Source organism: Scyliorhinus canicula, chromosome 9 (assembly GCF_902713615.1).
Source record: "Scyliorhinus canicula chromosome 9, sScyCan1.1, whole genome shotgun sequence".
NCBI classification, from domain to species: domain Eukaryota; kingdom Metazoa; phylum Chordata; class Chondrichthyes; order Carcharhiniformes; family Scyliorhinidae; genus Scyliorhinus; species Scyliorhinus canicula.
The window spans coordinates 159,260,192-159,281,907 of record NC_052154.1 but is presented as its reverse complement, the minus strand read 5'-3'; the positions used below and the strand labels follow the sequence as shown (position 1 = coordinate 159,281,907).

The 21,716-nt window shown below is 46.7% G+C and overlaps 1 protein-coding gene across 1 annotated transcript in view; it reads left to right on the top strand.

Moving 5' to 3' along the window:
- Window positions 1-21,716, top strand: part of LOC119971841 — a 40,940-nt gene that overhangs the window by 13,619 nt on the left and 5,605 nt on the right. The window contains exons 5-8 of the mRNA XM_038808050.1: window positions 8,365-8,787; window positions 15,775-16,137; window positions 19,887-20,195; window positions 21,174-21,497. Of these exons, the coding sequence (XP_038663978.1) occupies window positions 8,365-8,787; window positions 15,775-16,137; window positions 19,887-20,195; window positions 21,174-21,497 (1,419 nt within the window). The remainder of the gene's footprint in view (window positions 1-8,364; window positions 8,788-15,774; window positions 16,138-19,886; window positions 20,196-21,173; window positions 21,498-21,716) is intronic.

Genomic DNA, 21,716 nt, shown 5'->3' with positions numbered 1-21,716 from the left:
TAAGCGCTTCCCAGAACGTGGAGGGTGAGACCTCCCCGTTTTGGTTGATCTCAGTGTACTCCGCTATGGCCTGCGCTATCCTTTCGCTGAAGGCCTTGTCAGCTAGTAAGGCACCGTCCAACCTCCATTTGGGGCGCTGGGCCCTTCCCGTCTCTAGCCGCACATCCATGTAGTGTGGAGCGTGGTCTGATATCACAATTGCGGAGTATTCCACCTTGTCTATCTCTGGAAGCACCGTTTTCCCCACCACAAAGAAGTCAATTCTGGTGTACACGTTGTGTACTGGGGAGAAGAAAGAGAATTCTTTCTACCCCGGGTGGGCGAATCTCCAGGGGTCTACTGCTCCCATCTGCTCCATATAGTGGCTGAGTTCCCTTGCCATGTTTGAGGTTTTCCCCGTTCTGGGGTTTGATCTGTCCGTCGTTGGGTCCTGTACACAGTTGAAGTCCCCCCCCCATGATTAGTCGGTGCGTCGCTATGTCCGGGATTTCTGCCATGGTCTTTTGGATGAAGCTCGTGTCGTCCCAGTTGGGCGCGTACACGTTAACTAGAACTACCGGCGCCCCATCCAGGGCCCCGCTGACCATGACATACCGTCCCCCTGGGTCCGTAACCGTCTTTGTCGCCCTAAACATTGTCCTCTTGCCAATCAGGATCGCCACCCCCCTGGCCCTTGCCCCATAACAGGAATGATAGGTTTGTCCCACCCAGCCCTTTCTTACCCGCAGTTGGTCCTGCTCCCTCAAGTGCGTCTCTTGGAGGAAGACTAAGTCGGCCCTCATGTTTCTAAGGTGGGTGAGGACTCTAGATCTCTTCACTGGGCCGTTAAGTCCCCTTACGTTCCAGGTGACTATTCTGGTGGGGGGCTTCTGCCCCCTTGCTCCTGTGGGGTTAACCATATTTGTCCGGTGGACGCGCCCCTGCCCTCTGGGGTTTCCCTATGTTAGGGGGCCGTCCAGGATGTCCACTATCACTGCTCTCCCCATGCGGTCGGGTCCCTGCGCTCCGGGGTTCCCCCTTGTCCCGGGGACACCCGCCATGGCCGTCCACTTTGTGTCCGCCACGCGGGTAGTCCCCTGCACTCCGGGGGGCCCCTTCACCCACAAGACCGTACTGGGTGGGTGCTTGCAGCAGTTCCCTGTTTCGAGCCCTTGTCTGTGGCACTTTGTGGCCCTATTCCCTTACTGGCCTCTTTTGTCCCTTCGTCCCTGCGTTTCCCCTCCCTGGTCTCTCGCCCCCCGGGTGCCCCCCCCCCCCGCTCTATCCCTTTCGGGGATACCCCTGTGTACCCCTCCATTGCCCCTCTCTCCCCCATTCCTGTCCCCATTTGCTCTCCCACCTTTGATGGGTGATCCCCCCCCTCCCCTGCCTGGCGCCTTCCCCCCTGTTGGGGGTGCGCTGCGGCCCTGCTCTGTTGCGCGCCCCCTTCGCTAGCTTTCCTGCTAGCACGGTGGCTCCCCTCTCGGAGGTTGCTGTCCCGCTTCCCCTCTCCCCTCTCCAGTACTCCCGTTCCCTCGTGCCGGGGCCTGTCCTCCCACCTGGAGCGGGCCCTAGGGCATTGGGTTGTTTTCCGTTCTGGGTGTTTCTGCCAGGGGGGAGGGGGCTGGCTTTGCCTTGCCCCTCCCCACCCCCCCGTCGGCATGACGTGTCTCCTTGCCATGGGCCCCTCGTCCCTACTTCCCATGGCGTTTTTCCAGCCCGTGCTCCTCGACGAATCTATTCGCCTCGGCAGGGGCTGTAAAGAAATATTCCTTGTGTTGGTATGTGACCCAGAGTTTTGCTGGGTACAGCATACCAAATCGTACTTTGTTCTTATAGAGAGCTGCTTTCGCTCTGTTGAACTCCGCCCGTCTCTTAGCTATGTCCGCTCCAAAATCCTCGTAGATTCGGATGGCGTGCCCGTCCCAATTGCAGGCTCTATTCTCCTTGGCCCAGCGCAGGATTGTCTCCCTATCCCGGTACCGGTGCAGTCTGGCTATAACTGCTCTCGGTTTTTCCCCTTCCTTGGGCTTCGGGCGCAGTGACCGATGAGCTCTGTCCATTTCCGGTGGGGTGGGAAAAGTTTCCCGCCCCACTAAGGAGCCCAGCATCGCAGCCACGAATGTTGTGGGATTTCTACCCTCTATCCCCTCTGGCAGGCCCACTATCTTGATATTTTGCCTTCTCGAGCTGATCTCCTGGTCGTCTACCCTGCCCTTCAGGCTCCCCTGTGTTGCACTCAGTTTCACCATTCCCCTCTCCAGGGATATGACCCGGTCGCTCGCGTCAGTCGCTGCCTTCTCCAGCTCTTTAATGGTTGCCCCCTGGGCTTCCAGTATCTTCCCTTGGGCTTCCAGTATCTTCCCTTGGGCATCCACTTTCTTCTCCAATCTGGTCAGAACCTGCTGCACCCCTGACATGGCCCTGGTCACTGCTGCCTGTGCTGCGGCCTCTGCGTCTGCTTTTAACTCTGCCTTGAATGCCTGCAGCTGCTCCCTCACCACCTCGGCAAAGGCTTCCTTCCAATTCACGCCCCCCTCTAACCCCAGGGGAGAGGTTGCCCGCCCGTCCAGCTCTTCTGGATGCGGCGAAGCATCCTTCCCGCCGCTTCGCGTGTTGACTCGTTCGCCCGAGCTGGCTTTCCCTTTGCCCAGTCTACTTCCGGTGCCCCCTTTCTCTTGGCTCCTTTCTGGCACTTTTTTCTCCCCCTTCCCCTTCATCTTTTCTTCTCTCCTTGTTCTTCTTTTTCCCCCTTTTCCGCACCCAATTTTTATTTTATTTATTATTATATATCTATATATGTATATATATATATATATATATATATATATATTTTTTTTTTTAAATTTATTTCCCCTACCCTTTTCTCTTTACCAGTTTTCTTTTGGGAAGAACAGAAATACAAGTCTCTTTTTCTTTTTTCCCCACTCAACCAGGAGAGAGAGTCCCTTTGTCTTTGCCACGTGGTGGTCACAGCAGTTGGGGGGGGGGGGGGGGGAGGGGCGAGTGGGCCGGTGGTCGCTGCTGGTTGGGGGGGGGGGGTTGTGTCCCCGCTGCTGGCTGGGGGGGGGGGGGGGGGGTTGTGTCCCCGCTGCTGGCTGGGGGGGGGGGGTGTGTCCCCGCTGCTGGCTGGGGGGGGGGTTGTGTCCTGGCTGGGGGGGGGGGGGGGGTTGTGTCCCCGCTGCTGGCTGGGGGGGGGGGGGGTTGTGTCCCCGCTGCTGGCTGGGGGGGGGGGGGGGGGTTGTGTCCCCGCTGCTGGCTGGGGGGGGGGTTGTGTCCCCGCTGCTGGCTGGGGGGGGGGGGGTCCCCGCTGCTGGCTGGGGGGGGGGGGTCCCCGCTGCTGGCTGGGGGGGGGGGGGGTCCCCGCTGCTGGCTGGGGGGGGGGTCCCCGCTGCTGGCTGGGGGGGGGGGGGGGGAGGAGAAGAGGGGCCGCCGCACCGCCCCTGGCCCGCGGGGGGGGGGGGGGGGGGGAGAGAAGAGGGGCCGCCGCCGCCGCACCGCTCCTGGCCCGCGTGGGGGGGGGGGGGAGAGAAGAGGGGCCGCCGCCGCCGCACCGCTCCTGGCCCGCGTGGGGGGGGGGGGGAGGGAGAGGGGATGGACCTGCTGCTGTTGGGCCCCCCTGTCGCCGCTCCGGCTCCTCCGCTCCGGCTCCTCCGCTCCCGCTCCGGCTCCTCGGCTCCTCCGCTCCGGCTCCTCCGCTCCGGCTCCTCGGCTCCTCCGCCCCGGCTCCTCGGCTCCTCCGCTCCGGCTCCTCGGCTCCTCCGCTCCGGCTCCTCGGCTCCTCCGCTCCGGCTCCTCGGCTCCTCCGCTCCGGCTCCTCGGCTCCCGCTCCGGCTCCTCCGCCGGCGCTCCTCCTCCGCCGTCCGGCCTGTCGGGGGGGGGGGCTGTTCCTCCTGCTGTCCACCGCTTGCGGGAGCCCCTCTCCCTGCGACCTCCTCGCTCGCCGCCCGGAAGTCAAGTCACAGTTTAGGGAATAATCTTGAGAGTAAGATGACACCAACGGAAATTTGGGTTAATAACTGGGAGGAAGGCTGCGCATTGAAAACTTTTATTGCTTCATCGTTGCTGTTATTGCAGCAAATGGTTCAATCAACTGAGCTGGTTTAGCTCAGTGGGCTAGACAGTGGCCTACTCCATAGGCTTGGAATGCAAATACATAATTATTGTAGTATTGTTGTAAGAAGAAAAAACTGTTGAAGCTTTTCGTCTTGCACTCATCAGGATAGAATCTCAAGAATACCACATTTCAAAGTAAACAAATTATCATGAAGAAAGAGTGCTGATGGTTGACAACTGTTGCCATGGCCAATGCACCAGGCAACAGTTGTTCACAAGCTTTTGGCTAAATTCAAACTAGCCAAGTCAACTTTGGTTGCGGTGTTTCCATGGGAGTACCTTAGGGAATTGTTGCCATCCCCACACCCAAGCTTCTCTTTTGTTGAAACGTCAGTACATGTCATTTGTGTTTACAGAGGGCAGGACCCTGTGTATAAATAGGTGTTGTTTCTAGTAAGCATAAATGAACTCCATTGCAATCCAATTTATGACCTTGAATTGGTTGTTATTGTAGTTCTTGGCACATTCTGGATTGTTAAGTAACAGCTGACCAATCACGGAATCACAGCTAATGTTGTATCCTGTGTTCTGAGTTGTGCAAGCACTGGCTGGTTGAGTACAGTTCACATTCTGCCCCGTTGCGAACAGCCAAAATGATGTGCAGTTTGATATGATCCACCAGTCATTGGAATATAAGGCCGACATTCCTGGTATCACACTAGCATAGAAACTCATATACCACATGAGTTGTTCATTCATAGAGTAGGCACAAGGTCTTTTTGGCTTGACAGCAGCATCCTGTTAGTGGAGAATACCACTTGTGTTGCTACTGAATGATAGCAGTGTGAAACAGCTAGCTTCACCAGTTGCTCCAATTTTTGCAATATCTTGCCCTTCCAGGGTAGTCCGAGGTAGTCTCTGCACTTTTTGGCACCAGAACTGTTAGTCTTGGGCACATTCATGAGTTGTGTGATGTTCAGCAAATAAAGACCTGATTGGGACAGCCAATTTCCTGCAGGAAAGCTTTGATGTGATCTATTCTGGCACCAAGATTTCATGAGCACATGGCTCGGGGCCTATTTATGAGGTTGCCTTTAAGGCAAACCTTATAGGGTGCACAGTTATAGGAGTCTCAACGCACATATTCACTAGTGAAGGTAAGCTTGCAGTGGATAGTAGTAGAGAACCCCCTGGCAGATTTCTCAATTAGTAAATCGAGGGAAGGGAGCTCATTAGATTGTTCTATTTTAAAGGTGAATTTGAGTGTGGGATCGAGCCCAATAAGGTGGGTAAGGAAATTGTTACCTGAAACTGCGGGTATAGGGCCCGATCTAACCAAATGGGAACAGAGTCCCATTGCGAGCGCAGTTAGCCACGTGTTACCCTGCTATATAACACCCACCCAGTCAGATATGGGGCCTCAGTGGGGAACGTAGCTTGAAACCGCACTCAGCCCTATTGGAGCTCCACTCGCCGGAACTCCACAGGGCAGCAAATGATCAGGGCTCCATTTTTAAATGGCATCCTGATCTCTCGAGCTCCCAACACGACTCCCGAATTCTGCCCAAGCCCCAACTCATTATACGGGGATCCCAGGGCCGCTCTGCAGCCACCGCCCCTCCCCGTCCAGTCACCACCATGTCAAAGATGCCAGTTTGGCACTGCCATCCTAGCACACTGGCAGTGTCCTGCCAGCTGCCAGTGCCACCTGGGCACCTTGGCAGTGCGAGCCTGGCACCCAGGTGACACTGCCAGGGTGGTGGGATGGCAGTGCCAGACTGCCCAGGTGGCATCAGTGTCAGGGTGCCACCCCGCCCAGAGGGCATACACCTTGGGGCCTCCAATCCCTTGGGGGACCCACACGGATATCATTCCATCTGGTCACTGTTTATGTAGGCCAGTTCTGAACAGCGTTCACCTGAGGTCTTTATGGCGCAGGTGATAAATCCCAACGCCTTGGTTACCTCGGGGAACCACATATTAGAGTGAAGCTAGCTGTCTCGCTCTAATATACAGATTTGCCAAAAAGTGATCCCACCCATAATGTCCGGGCTTCATGGGACATTTTGTGAAATTCTTGTGAATGGGTAGATCCCGGAAGCGGGTCCCTTGGCAGTTATTGGCAAAGTTGCGCTGCGGCGAGCTGCTTTTCAGGCACAGCGGGCTGGTAGATCGCGCTCATAATCTACATTTCAAAAATATGAATGGGTGTGCAGTTAGGGGTCATTCTGTCAAAGACTAATTTCTGTTGAAAACTGACAATATTAGCAAGAGCTTGGCCTAGACGTGATCCCATGCAACATCACCTATTTACTCATACATGCTGTTATTAAAGTTGAACTCAACTGCGCAATGTTCTAGATCCTTAAGTTCAATGAATATAGATGACAGCATGTCTAGATTGCCATGATATAGTGACATGACACAAATGTCACAAATGGTGGTGTGGTAGCACAGTGTTCAGCACAGTTGCTCCACAGCTCCAGGGTCCCAGGTTCGATTCCTGGCTTGGGTCACTGTCCGTGTGGAGTCTGCATGGTCTCCCTGTGTCTGTGGGTTTCCTCTGGGTGTTCCGGTTTCCTCCCACAAGTCCTGAAAGATGAATTGGACATTCTGAATTCTCCCTCCGTGTACCCGAACAGACGCTGGAAAGTGCGACAAGGGCCTTTTCACAATAACTTAATTGCTCTGTTAATGTAAGCCTACTTGTGAGAATACAGATTATTATATTATGTCTATGGCTCCCTTGAGTGGCACCTTAGTAAATAGGCTAGCAATGTCGAACGAGCACAAGGATATGGCATTGCTATCAATATGCAGGTCTGCTCGAAAGCAAGTTACAAAACGCTTGTTGGAGTTACGCAAGAGTAACAAGCTGCCTGATGGTGTTTCTGGTGCGATTCATCCCCATGGTTTGCTGCATCGATGTGTGTGTATATCTGGGTTGCCCGAGAGGCACAAAAAGTTTCTCTTATTCCTTTACAGGATGTGGGCTTCCCTGGTTAGGCTAGCATTTATTGTCCACCCCTAAATATTCTTTAGAAGATGATGATGACCTCTTCTTCAACTTCTGCAGTCCCCTGTGGTCTGTTAGGGAGGAAATTCCAGGATTTTGACCAAATGACAGTGAAGGAATGGCAATATTTCCAAGTAAGGATGGGGAGTGACTAGGAGGGGGACTTCCAGGCGGTGTACCATCTACACGATGCACTGCTGTAACTCACCAAGGTTCCTTAGGCAGCACCTTCCAAACCTATGGCCACTACCATCTAGAAGGACAAGAACAGCAGATACCTGGGAACCCCACCACCTGGAGGTTCCCCTCCAAGTCATTCACCTCCCAGACTTGGAAATATATCGGCGTTCCTTCACTGTCAATGGGTCAAAATCCTGAAACACTCTCCCTAACAGCATTGTGGGTGTGTCTACACATCAGGTACTGCAGCGGTTTAAGAAGGGAGCTCACCACCACCTTCTGAAGGGCAACAAGGGATGGGCAGTAAATCCTGGCCTAACCAGCGCCGCACACATCTTGTAAATTAACAAAGAAATGTCATCTGGCTTGTCCTTCTAGATGGTAGCAGTTGAGGTTTTGGAAGATGCTGCCTAAGGAACCTTGGGTAAGTTCCTGCAGTGCATCTTGTAGATGGTCCATACAGCTGCCACTGTTTGCAGGTGGTGGCAGGAATGAATGTTTATGGAAGAGGCACCAATCATGGCCCTGGACGATGTCAAGCCTCTTCAGCTGCACTCATCCAGACATCCAGAGTGTAATCCATCACATTCCTAACCAGTGCCTTGTAGATGATGAACAGGCTTTGAGGAGTCAGGAGGTGAGTTACTCACCGCAGGATTCCTAGCCTCTGACCTGCCCTTGTAGGCACCTTATTTATATAGTCCAGTTCAGTTTCCGGTCATTTGTAACCACCAGAATGTTAGCAGGGTATTCAACAATGGCGATGATGTCAATTTATGTCTTATCTTGATTGGTTTTGCACAACATGAATTGGCCAAATGGCTAAGTGAGTTGCTCCAACCAATCTAGAGCGAATTTCCTGCATTCATGGTGAATCCTTCACCTTCATAAAGATTGTGCAAGACTTGATGAGTGCAAGATGAAAAGCCTTCACAGTCGAGTGTGGCGACTAGGGGATTTTCACAGTAACTTCATTGCAGTGTTAATGTAAGCCTACTTGTGACAATTATTAAGATTATTATTAAATACCGTGGATGGATGCTGGAAATTTGCAATAAACACAAAAAAGCTGGAAAAACTCAGCAGGCCTGGCCGATTGATCTAACTTGAAATTGATTTTTTTTTATTCCTAGTTGCACCAAAAGTGTCAGAAATTCAAAGACCTGCAAAAGTTATACACCAGGAACTTGCAGAGTTTGTATGCCAAGTGTCTGGTTATCGACCTGATGTTATTACTGTCAGCTGGTATTGGAAGAGGTGCAATGAAACTAAAGAGAAGTTGATTGCTGCCTGGCAAGTAGACAACCGATTCCATTTCCCATTCATCATGTATAATAAAACAGAAAGGAATGTAACTATGAGTGAAACTGGCATGAAATGGAAAGTCAAGGCAGCCAATTTCCAGACAAACAATGATGGAACGTTCAGCGTTTCCAGCGTTCTTGAGGTCTATCCTGACTTTGATGTGGACAGTAATGCACAAATCACATGTAAAGTGATGCATCCAGCCGAACGTGAAGGCATCTGCAGGACGATCCGCTTACAAATCGATGGAGGTAAGCTTTTAATCAAAAGCCACTATTCCGTTCGGCCGAACATCTAGACCCTTTGTGTTCAGATTGAACACGGTTCCCGTCTCCTACTGTTCTGTGATCGCATTAAATGTTGCAAGCCTAAGACATGTTTCCTAGAACTGCCACTCTTGAATTTTCAAATGAATGCTTCATGGCAATTGCAGTAACCTGTTATGGATGCCCACTTCCCTGGTTGAATATTGCCACGACGTATCAGTGAGTTACGTCAGAGTCGGCCCCTTGGCAAAGTTTGCCCTCCTGTCATAGATGACTAGGTTAAAAGTACATGTGTTATAGTAAAATCCCCCATCTAGAATTCTGCCGGGTGCTGTTAAATTGTATGATTACTGAAGTGGGAAACAAAGCTGTGCGAAATTGAAAGGTACAATGGATGGCACAGTGGCACTGAAATGTTCAGTATAGTATCAATAGATGAGAATACATTTGGAACCAAAAATGTAGGCTGTGAAAGAAGATTGTGAGAGTGGGAGAAGATTGCAGCAAACCAGCAGTGAACGGAATGGAGCCTCAAGGAAAGCTTTTTGGCAACAGTTGCCACATACAACGTATAAAATACGGTTCCTTCATAGTTCAGTGTTTTTCCTTTTGGCCTGCCGAAACACAGTTCTGTAGAACTTTTCCCATCAATTGCGGTTCGATTCCCGTGCCAGCCTCCCCGGAGAGGCGCCGGAATGTGGCGACTAGGGGCTTTTCACAGTAACTTCATTGAAGCCTACTCGTGACAATAAGCGATTTTCATTTCATTTTTCATTTCATTTCGTTATGAATTGTTTCTTTGTGAATGACAGAAATGAGGAAAGAAGTGTTCTACCGTTGTAATAATATTTATTAAAAAGAAATCTATTGATGACAATATTATATCGTAACCATTTTGCAGCTTTTCTGGCCCTTGCACCCTTTTCACCTACTCACTTAAAAGTTGAACATTTTTAGTTGAACATTTTTAAAATTCATTTCCGAGATGTGGGCTTTGCTGGTTAGGCCAGCATTTACTGTCCATCCCGAGTTGTCCTTCAGTAGGTGGTGGTGAGATGCCTTCTTAAATCACTGCAGTTCCTACGGTGTAGGTACACCCACAGTGCTGTTAGGGAGGGTGTTCCAGGAATTTGACCTATCGACAGTGAAGGAACGGCGATATATTTCCAAGTTGGGGTGGTGAGTGAATTGGATGGAAACCTCCAGTTGGTGGGGTTCTCGGGTGTCTGCAGCTCTTGTCCTTCTTGATGGTAGTGGTCGTTGGGTTTGGAAGTTGCTGCCTAAGGAACTGTGGCGAGTTCCTGCAGTGCATCTTGTAGATGGTGCACATGGTTGCCACTGTTCGTCGGTGGTGGTGGTAGTGAATATTTGAGGAAGGGGGAGCAATCAAGCAGGCTGCTTTGTCCTGGATGGTGTCGAGCTTCTTGAGTGTTGTTGGAGCTGCACTCATCCAGGCAAATGGAGAGTATTCCATTACACTCCTGACTTGTGCCTTGTAGATGGTGGACAAGCTTTGGTAGGTTCAGGAGATGAGTTACTTGCTGTAGGATTTCCAGCCTTTGACCTGCTCTGGTAGCCACAGTATTAATATGGCTAGTCCAGTTCAGTTTCTGATCAAAGGTAACTCCCCAGGATGTTGATTGTGGAGGATTCAGTGATGGTAATGCCATTGAATGTCATGGGGCGATGGTCAGATCCTCTGTTGTTGGAGATGGTCATTTCCTCGCACTTTTGTGGCACAAATGTAACTTGCCACTTGTCAGCCCAAGCCTGGATATTGTCCAGATCTTGCTGCATTTGGATTTGGACTGCTTCATTATCTAAGGAGTCACAAATAGTGCTGAACATTGCAGTCATCTGCAAATATCCCCACTTCTGACCTTACAATGGAAGGGAGGTCATTGATGAAGCAGCTGAAGATCGTTGTACAATGGATGGTACAATGGATGGCACAGTGGCACCGAAATGTTTAATATAGTATCAATAGATGAGAATACATCTGGAAACCAAACTGTAGGCTGTGAAAGAAAATTGAAGAGTGGGAGAAGATTGCAACAAACCGGCAGAGAACGGAATGGAGCCTCAAGGAAAGCTTTTTGGCAACAGTTGCCACATACAACATATAAAATACGGTTCCTTCATAGTTCAGTGTTTTTCCTTTTGGCCTGCCGAAACACAGTTCTGTAGCTGAGGACGCTACCCTGAGGAACTCCTGCAGTGACGTCTGGAGCTGTGGTGATTGACCTCCAACCAACACAACCATCTTCCTTTTGCCAGGTATGCCTCCAGCCAGCAGTGAGACTTTCCCCTTGATTCCCATTGACTCGAGTTTTGCTGGGGCTCCTTAATGTCGTACTCGGTCAAATGCTGCTTTGATGTCAAGGGCAGTTACTCTCACTTCACCTCTGGCATTCATCTCTGTCCATGTTTCAATCAAGACTGTAATGAGGTCAGGAGCTGAATGACCCTGGTGGAATCCTAACCAAGCATACTTGAGCAGGTTATTGCTGAGTAAGTGTTGCTTTATAGCACTGTTGATCACCCCTTCCATTACTTTGCTATGATGGAGAATCGACTGATAGGGTGGTAATTGGCTAGGTTGGATTTGTCCTGATTCGTGTGTACAAGACGCACCTGCTCAATTTTCCACATTACTGGGTAGATGCCAGGGTTGTAGCTGTACTGGAACAACTTGGCTAGGGGTACGACCAGTTCTGGAGCACAAGTCTTCAGTACCATTGCTGGGATATTGTCAGGGCCCATAGCCTTTGCAGTATCCAGTGCCTTCAGATGTTTCTTGATATCACGTGGAGTGAATCGTATTGCCTGAAGACTGACATCTGTGATGCTGGGGACCACTGGAGGAGAAGACCGAGATGGATCATCCACTCGGTACTTCTGGTTGATGATTGTTGCGAATGCCTCTGCTTTGTCTTCAGCACATATGTGCTGGGCTTCCCACCATTTGAGGATGGGGATATTTGTGGAGCCTCCTCCTCCAGTGAGTTGTTTAGTTGTGCACCATCATTCAGGGCTGGATGTGGGCAGGACTGCGGAGCTAAGATCTGATGCGTTTGCTGTGGAATCACATAGCTCTGTCTATTACTTGCTTCTTATGCTGTTTGGCACACAAGTAGTCCTGTGTTGTAGCTTCAGCAGGTTGACATCTTATTTTTAGGTATGCCTGGTGTTGCTTCTGGCATGCTCTCCTGCACTATTCATTGAAGCAGAGTTGATTTGGTGGCTATGGTAGAGTGGGGTATATCCCTGGCCATGAGGTTGCAGATTGTCAATGAGTACAATTCTGCTGCTGCTGATGGCCCAGGGTACCTCATGGTTACCCAGTCTTTAGTTGACAGGTCTGTTCGAAGTCTATCCCATTTAGCACGGTGGTCATGCCACACAACACGATGGAGAGTGTCCTCAATGTGAAGACGAGACTTTGTCTCCACAAGGACTGTGGCATGGTCACTTCTACCAATGCTGTCATGGACAGATGTATCTGCAGCAGGCAGATGGATGAGGTCAAGTATGTTTTTCCCTCTTGTTGGTTCCCTCACCACCTGCTGCAGTCCCAGTCTAGCAACTACGTCCTTTAGGACCTGGCCAGCTTGGTCTGTGGTGGTATTGAAATCCCCCACCCAGAGAATATTCTGCACCCTTTCCACCCTCAATACTTCCTTCAAGTAGTATTCAACATGTAGGAGTGCTGATTCATCAGCAGATGGTGACCGGTACGTGGTAGACAGCAGGTCTCTTTGCCCATGTTTAACCTGAAGCCATGGGAATTCATGGGGTCCAGAGTCGATGTTGAGGGCTCCCAGGGCAACTCCCTCCCAACTGTATACCATTGTGCCGCCACCTCTGCTGGGTCTGTGCTGCCAGTGAGACAGGACATACCCAGGAATGGTGATAGTATCTCCACTTTCACCTCTGCTCCATTGGTGCATTGTTTTGAGCCAAATAAAAATATATTTTATACATCTCGCATTGAAAAAATCTTCAGCTGATCCATGGCCCAGTTTATTGACTTAAAATCACACCATAGTATTGCCTAGTTATTCTTGTATCTCTCTGAGATATTGACATACTTCACCTGTTTTCTTATGTTTACTATTTGGTGTCCTACATTAATACAATATACCATTTGTCTTTCTGAACTCTGTTCTAACCTGAGACATTAAAGCATCCTTACATTTTAACACTGGGATGGAATACTTAATGCATCCTCTATCTCACTTTGTTCCTTCTGCATCTCTACTGAAGAAGTTAAACCAGGAATGTTGATTTCTCAGTTTGTCCGAATCTTAAATTGTTTCTGGATCATAGTTGCTACATCACATCTTCAGTAGCTGCTAGTGCATCAAATTTGGTTTGAATGGTTTGTCCATTCACCTACATACTGTTCTATCTTGAGTCCAATTTTCTTTTTGGTTTATTGACCATTTTTGTTTTTCCTAGTATCTTTATTCGTTTACACATCTTTTTGCTTCTCATTATCCCAAAGCCCCCTTCTTGTCTAACATTTTCCCATTAATTCTGCTGCCCCTGTCTAATCTCAAGCCTAATTTCCTTCTCTCTTCCCCAACATACTTATTATATTCTTCTCGCTGACCTATTCACCTCCTTCACGAGGATGTTGGTGTCACTTGCGATTGGAAGACTTGGCTTCAGGTTGCCCTCCTTCTGTGGCTCTGCTTCTCAAATTGGATTCCCTGTCCATTATCGGCTTTAGTTTTAACCATAAATAAAAAGCTTTTTTCATTGGTAGACTAGGAAATAAATGGATTGTTGTAGTGTTTTAATCTGCTCACGGTGATTCCTGGGGGTGTTGTAATCTGCTGTATATAATGCAACTGAGTTATTGTAAGTGACCCCTTTTTTGTCTGCCTCTCCACACTTGCAATTGTCTCTTTCTGTCACGTCCATAGAGCCAGGGGTGGGATTCTGACTGAAAAGCAGCAATCTTTTCCCCTTGATTTACGAAGGAGAGAGACTGGAATTTTGGAGCAATCGGGTTGGGAAGTAACTCTGTAGAATTCTTCTTCTCTTTTTCTCCCCCCCCTTCAAAGTTGACATTGATAGATACTTGCTGGGCAGGGGTATCGAAGAAAGCATTTTTAAATAGTGCCTTTTACAATCTCAGGACATGCAGTGGCTCTTTACAACCAATAAAGTACAATTGAAATATATGGTCCCTGTTGTAGTTGTGGAGTCAAGACAAGTCGATGGACTATAATGTGTGAAAAGGTGAAGTTCACTTTGGCAGAGTATTATTTTAAATGGCTGTAGAGCCCCAAGGTACAACGGGATCTAGCTGTTCTGCCACATGAGTCACAAAAAGTTAATATGCAGGTATAGCAAGAAATTAAAAAGGTTGGCGGAATTATATCCTTTATTATGAGAGGGCATACCAAATCTCAAATATTTATCCATGGATGCAAATACATTGGATCCGGTTCAAAAGAGGTTTACGCGATTTGTTGAAATTAGTGAGTTGTCTTATGAGGAAAGATTTGACAACTGAGCTTGTTCCCACTGGTGTTTAGAAGATTGAGCAGTGACCTGATTGAAGTTCATAAGATCCTGAACGGTATTGACAAGATGGACGTGTAAAGGATGTTTGCTCTTGTGGGCGAGTACAGAACTAAGGGGCACTGTTTTAAAATGAGCCCCTTTTTAGGACAGACATTTAAAAAATGTTGTTTCTCGAAGAGTTGTGCGACTTTGGAACTCTCTGTCTCAGACGACAGTGGGGGTGGAGTCACTGAATATTTTTAAGGTGGAGGCTGATAGATTCTGGCAAGGGAATCGAATGAAGGTTATTCGGCATAGATGGCTGAGGGGCCGAATGGTCTACTTCTCCTATTTCATGTGGAGTTAAGATAGAGATAAGCCAATATCTTAATGGAATTGTGGAACGGGCTTTTACTGCCGTTCTCATGTTCCCAACTCCACCCTGAGTGACGTTATCTTTTTGTTATACTTGTCCTGAATTTGGAATGGTATTGTTGTCGATATTGTGTTGGGAAATTGTTACAAGTGAAAGAAAGACAAGACCTGCAGCGTGGGATAGGATGCAGCGAATTCAACAGGGAGCAGACCACTTGCATGATTTACAGAAAACTGAAAAGGGCCAAGATAATGGACACAGCATTGTTCACTTAATACAAAGTCACTGTCTGTGCGGAGTCTGCACGTCCTCCCCGTGTGTGCGTGGGTTTCCTCCGGGTGCTCCGGTTTCCTCCCACAGTCCAAAGATGTGCGGGTTAGGTGGATTGGCCATGCTAAATTGCCCGTAGTGTCCTAAAAAGTAGGGTTGGGGGGGGGGGGGGGGGGGGGGGGGGGTTGTTGGGTTACGGGTATAGGGTGGATACGTGGGTTTCAGTAGGATGATCATTGCTCGGCACAACATCGAGGGCCGAAGGGCCTGTTCTGTGCTGTACTGTTCTATGTTCTATATATTGATAATGTCTCTTTCAGAGGGCCGGTGCAGACATTGCTGAGCCGAATGGCCTCCCTCTGCATTGTAGGATTTATGAAACGTAGATCGGCTAGGAGATTGGGCCAAAGTTTGCAGATGGAGTTTAACGTGGGTAAGTGTGAGGTTATCATCTGAGGGAAAAAAAAAGGTGCGGCACAATGGTTATCAATCTCTGGTGACTGTTAAGTTTGCACTTTCTCCCCATCTCTGCGTGGGTTTCCTCTGGGTGCTCTAGTTTCCTCCCACAGTCCAAAGATGTGCATGGATTGGCCATGCTAAATTGCCCCTAGGCAGGGTTATGTGGCTAGGGTGGGGAATTGGATCTAGGTAGGGTGCTCTTTCAGAGAGCTGGTGTAGACTCGATGGGCCGAATGGCCTCCTTCTGAATTGTAGGGATTCTATTCTATTATAAAAAAGATAAACCAAGAATATTTATCTTGAAGTTGTGTGTCATTAAAACTAATGCTTTGTTTTTTTCTCCTCTTCAGTTCCTCCTAAATTGGCTAATATAATTCAACCTCCAGTTGTGCATCATAACAATTCTGTTACGCTGACTTGTCCGATAAATTTCTTTAAGCCACATCCTCTGAAGATCACATGGTATAAAATAATAGATGGAGAGAAATTCGATTTGGTGGAGCACAACAATGGAGCTGAAGAGAATTTCTATCCCGACAAATATTCCCATTATCTGGTTTCATTTAGTTATTCCGACCACACTCTCAGTGTCTGCAGCATGCTGCTCTTCCGTGCAACCATCCAAGAAGATGAAAACAGTCAATATTCGTGTGAAGTTGGACATGTTAGTTTGAGAAATCCAGCAGTGAAGCATGTTCAACTGAACGTAAAAGGTAACACGAACACAGTTTTTGATCAATCTCTTTTAAAATGCGTTGGTGCCTTCTTTTCTCTGACATTGCTGTTAAGAATTTCAATATGAGGGAATAGAACAGACATCCACTCCGGGCATCTGTTGTCAGATTAAGCATTTCCAAATGTTTAATTGTATGGATGTGACCAACTATTGCAAATCTGAACATTTGTAAAGGTATTTCTTTCTGTGGCCTGTCTGGGTGAGACTATTCCATGGTGGGCGGCTGGGTAGCACAGTGGTTAGCACTGTTGCTTCACAGCTCCAGGGTCCCAGGTTCGATTCCCGGCTTGGGTCACTGTCTGTGTGGAGTCTGCACGTTCTCTCTGTGTCTGCATGGGTTTCCTCCGGGTGCTCCAGCTTCCTCCCACAGCCCAAAGATCTGCAGGTTAGGTGGATTGGCCATTCTAAATTGCCCTTAGTGTCCAAAAAAGGTTACATGGGGTTACTGGGATAGGTTGGAGGTGTGGGCTTAAGTGCTCTTTCCGGTGCAGGCTCGATGGGCCAAATGGCCTCCTCCTGCACTCATTCTATGACCTGAGACCATTAAGCTGGAGCTGACTTCACCTTTAAACTTCTTATAGGCCATTAAAAGGGAGTGATGGTCATCTTATTTATATTTGAATATATTTATGCTACGTCATGGTACCACCCTATTCCAACCCTTCAGATTGCCTATATCTTCCATAAATTTCTAGAAAGTTTATTAAACATGATGAACTAAATTCCATAAAGAACTACCCTTGTCTATATAACATCCAGAGTACTTTTGCACATTATCTGAAGAAACGGACTAATGTTACTCTTGTGGTGTGAAGTGTTTCCCCATGAGATATTACAACAGGTGCAGCCAGGTTTTTATTTGATGGATAATGTTGACAAAATGAAGCCAATAAGTGAGAGTTCTGTCCAGGGTGACACCCAAGTATTTTGGGTGAAGGTCAAAAGTGACATTCCAACATGTCTAGGTCTTGGTGTGCATCCTATTTGCTTCCTTCAGTACTGATGTCTGTGTCAGTGAAAAGTCATGGACATAGATGAACATCGCAGAATTTGGTGCAGGCCTTTTGCTGTATGAATGTGAAAAAGATAGTGCTGCAGAATACTGCTCTGCCACACAGGCCTGCAGTTGCACGTGTTGATCTTTGACATGCCTGAAGGGGGGGGAGGTGTTTCTGAGATGAGACCCCTCAAAACTAGATAGCTAGGATAACACTAGAATAGCTCTACATAAGTTTGTTTATTGAGGATTGAAACTAATCGTATGAAGTATACCTACCAATCATTATTAACCATTAACCATGTATTCTTAGAACAAAGCAGTAACAAGTATTTAAACTCTTGCTAGTAGTTGTGACTGCAATGTAGGATGGGATTTCAGCTAGCTAACTTGACCACATTCCTAAGACAAACAGAAATAATGTGGTCAGCAATAACACAGCCAGCTTAATAAGCAGTTCTGATCAGTAGCTTCAGGAGCCTATTCCAGCCCTTTACATTGTCTGTCTGAGGATCTATAGGTAATGGTACAAGCACGAACCAACCAAGATAAGAGAAATGGGAGTAGGAGAGGGCAAGAGAGCAACAGATGCAAGGATCCTGAAAGACAGCAGATGGTCAGGGAACAGGATGGGGTTAAATCATGAGCTAATAACGCAGTCACCATGCTGCCTAAAGTACAATTCATTGGTCAAGGTAAAATGGACAGCTACAAGGATTGGATCGAGTCAAACTGGGGTGGGCTACTGATTTTTGGAAATTGTATAACTGTTCGACCTAAGGCAATGTAAAGCAGAGTGGTTTTGGCGTTTATACAAATCACTCTCCCTCGAATGTTGACCAAGCTTGGAAAATAAAGCCATCTTAACCAGAGCTGCTGTCTTTGCGGGTCTTTGTGTTTACCTGAACCGTAACTAAGGGGGAGGATCCCCACGTAAAAGCCAGCTCAAAACTCAGTCCCTGAAAACACTCCTACAATGCCAAGGGCACTTGGGTTCACTCTAACTGACACCTGGTGTTGCCTCACATTTCTCAGCCTGTCATACTTAAGGAGTTGAAAAACCACAAGGAATTTTGTTAAAAGCATGCTGACCTTTCTGGGATGCTGCATCTAATATCCATGCAGCTGTTGTTGAGTTACCCAGATGGACAGATTGTGGACACATGGAACATAAAGAACCAACTGATCCATCACTGAGGTCACCGACTTCAACCTCCACCAACAACAGTGGGTGACATTCAACCCAATCTGCACTGTGTGGTTGATGAGGAGCAACCCAAGGTGTGATTGTGACCATCAATCCCTGACCACGTCATAACAGCCTTCCCACTAATATCTGTTGCAGGAGGCACTTCATTTGTCCACTCAGAAGCAATAGAATCGATAGTAAAACTAAACATCCCAATTATAAGCTATCCTTGTCATACAAGAGTAGTAATTGTGCAAAAATAGAAAGCTGTTGCAATAAGAAAGTTCATTGAGCTGGAACAGACATCCTTGCCAAGGTATCCCGCATAGAGTTGATTCTATACCTTAACTTAGACTGCTTAATGTTTGTGGGGCACAGTGGAAAATAGTATTATTGCAGAATCTGTTCCCTTCATCGTTAAGAGTCCATATCTAAAACATTAACATGTTCTCTTTTTACAGAAGCTAGTGGACCTGCTGTTTATTTCTAGTGTTTTCTACTTTGAATTCCAATATGCCATCTCTTTTTCATTTTGTCATAATTTATTCCGTTAACATTCCATCAGGCCTTTATTGCATTGACATTTCTGAGAACGTGCTGTGCACAAATTGGTTGCCATATTTCCTAATTACAGTCATCGGTTGGAAAGCGTTTTGGAGCTTTTAAAAATATTTCCTTTCCCATTCTGATTTATAATCAATCTCCTCCCCTGCATTGTCCCCTTCCCAATAGGTGGATCCCAGATTGTGAATTGCCTCAAGATACTTTTTAAAAAAAAGTATTTTTATTAAGGTTTTGCAGAATTTTTCATAATAAAACAGTAGTAACCATAATAACAAAACAAACTAGAGTGAACATTAACATAATGCAAAAAGAGAATATACAATAACAATTAAAGAGACATTACCCCACGTGACCCAGTCTTCCCACACCATCCCAATGAGCCCCCCCCCCCCCCCCCCCCTCCGGGCTACTAGGGAGGCAAAGGCCAAGACGTCAGCCTTTTTCGCCCCCTGAACTCCCGGGTCTTCTGTCACTCCAAAGATCGCTATCTCTGGACTCGGCACCACCCGTGTGGTAAGCACCTTGGACATTGCCCTCGGGAACCCTTGCCAGAACACACTGAGCTCCGGGCATGCCCAAAACATGTGGGCTCAAGATACTTTTAATCAGTCATCAATTTTAAATCCTTTTTCTACACGAGCCTGTGGATACTTCCATACTTTACACAAATTTCTTCTCTCCTGTTCCAATGTCTTTGCTCAGTTGGCATTTGAATGTTGTGGGTTCTAACCATATTCAAGGCTGACTCTTCAGTACCGTTATGAATGAGTGCTGCACTGCTGCAGTATCATCCTTTGAAGGAGATGTTAAACTGAGTCTTATTCCTCTGAAGGTGGATGTTAAAGAACCTATTATTGTAAAGGTAGTGTTCTGGCCATTATTGAAGATGAGAAAGCTCATCATCAATGTGAGAGAGATAAATATGTAAATTTATGTATGCATGTTCTAATGATCTACTCGTTTTTTTCTGTTGCAGCTTATCCTTCTCTTAATGCCATCATTAGTGAACCAGGGAACCCTGTGATTGGAGAACAATTGACTCTAACTTGCAAAGTGCATTCATTTTACCCTAAAAATATTTCTGTTCGATGGTTGAAAAATGAAGACATCATTATGAATACAGAAAACCCTGAAATAGTTCATTCTGAAAATGAGTTGTATGAATTTACCAGTTTGTGCACAATTACTGCAATGTTATCAGACCTACACAGTAAATATAAATGCCAGGTTCTACATGAGACTCTTATGTATCCAAGGTTTGCAGAATATATTCCTGAAAGTTTAGGTATGTCTATTCTTAGTTTGAAAACATTTCTGCAATTTAAAAATGGGGCTGTTTGATTTATGATACTAATTCTAATTTCATGAAATGAATTTGGTGAAATTAATGGTGGTGCTCTCCGCCTTTTATGCTTGAATGCAATTGCCAGCTGTTTCTGGTGGTGTTACTGGAATTTGAAAGAGTTCTGATGGTACAGAATGGTTAGGTGAATGTCATAGTACCCCAAATAGGTTTTTAAGAGAACTTCACTGCTACAAGAAGTTATTCAGAGGGAATTTCAGTTGAGATAAAGGTTATGCTGGTAGCCATGTTACTTTGGCTCTGGTAAAATCAGTTCTCTGCCATCAAAATGAAATTCTGTTTTAAAGTTATCGGTGCATTGTTGGGATATTTTTGTTCCCCAGGCTCTATGTTTTTAAATTTTAAACATTGGAATGCCATACTTAAATTAATCCGAGTGAAGGGAAGGGGAAAAGGGACAAAACTGGGTACAAGAAATTGGTTTGCATTGTTCTTAGGCATACGAAAAGTAGATCTGGCATTGATGAAATGGCATTGGACATTACAATGTCTTATCTCTCAAAAGTGTGAACAGTATTCAGGAAATAATGTTTGATCAGACAGTAAGTTCTTCATTTAGTAAATTTTACATATAAAAGTAAATTATTTTCTGCTGTGGAATGACACATCAGCAGTGCAATTACTGCATTGTCTATATTCCCAATGTTTGAAATTCTATAAAATAAATTACTCTGTTGCAAGCTCAGGTAATGTCCCAAAATCTTAGTGGCAACCGTATGACAGATCAATCTATTCTCTCAATTGAAGCTACAGTTTTCCTGACCTGTATAATGTTCCAGTTGTTCGTTGGAAAGAAGGACTGAGTAACACTTTTTCTGTGGCATTTTGGAATGATGGACGTATGTCTGTAACAAAGATCGGAAAGATGCAATTCAGCTTTTCTTAATCTTTTTATTTCAGTGTCTTTCCCTAAAGTCTCTGAAATTACCTGCGATCCCGCCACTCCTGAACTAGAGAGAGAATTGACTTTAACCTGTAAGATAATTGACTTTTATCCAGAGGATATTCAAGTTGAATGGTTCAGAAATGAAGTGAGATGTGATGATGTAAAATATGGAAGAATTATGGAAACTTCGCTATGTGAAAATGGTCTGTACAGCAAAATCTCCACAGTAACCTTGACTCCAAGTGCTGATGATCATCAAGCCGAGTATAGGATTGAAGTTTGTCATTCAAAATCTTCAACCAAACCTTTTAAGCAATTTTACCAGCTATTTCTTAAAGGTGAGTTAAAATTTTCTATTTGATGAGGGTGAAGTTCCAGCTTTTCAAAGATGTTAATAGAAATGTATTGTGAAATGCTAAAACATCTTAATTGTGCAATTATAGCTTTATTTCCATTTTCTTTGATATGAATAAGAGTGGCTCGATTTACCACGGGTGTTCATTGCTTAATTAACATTACTGAAAAATATACATACGAATTGAGAGCAGTAGTAGGCC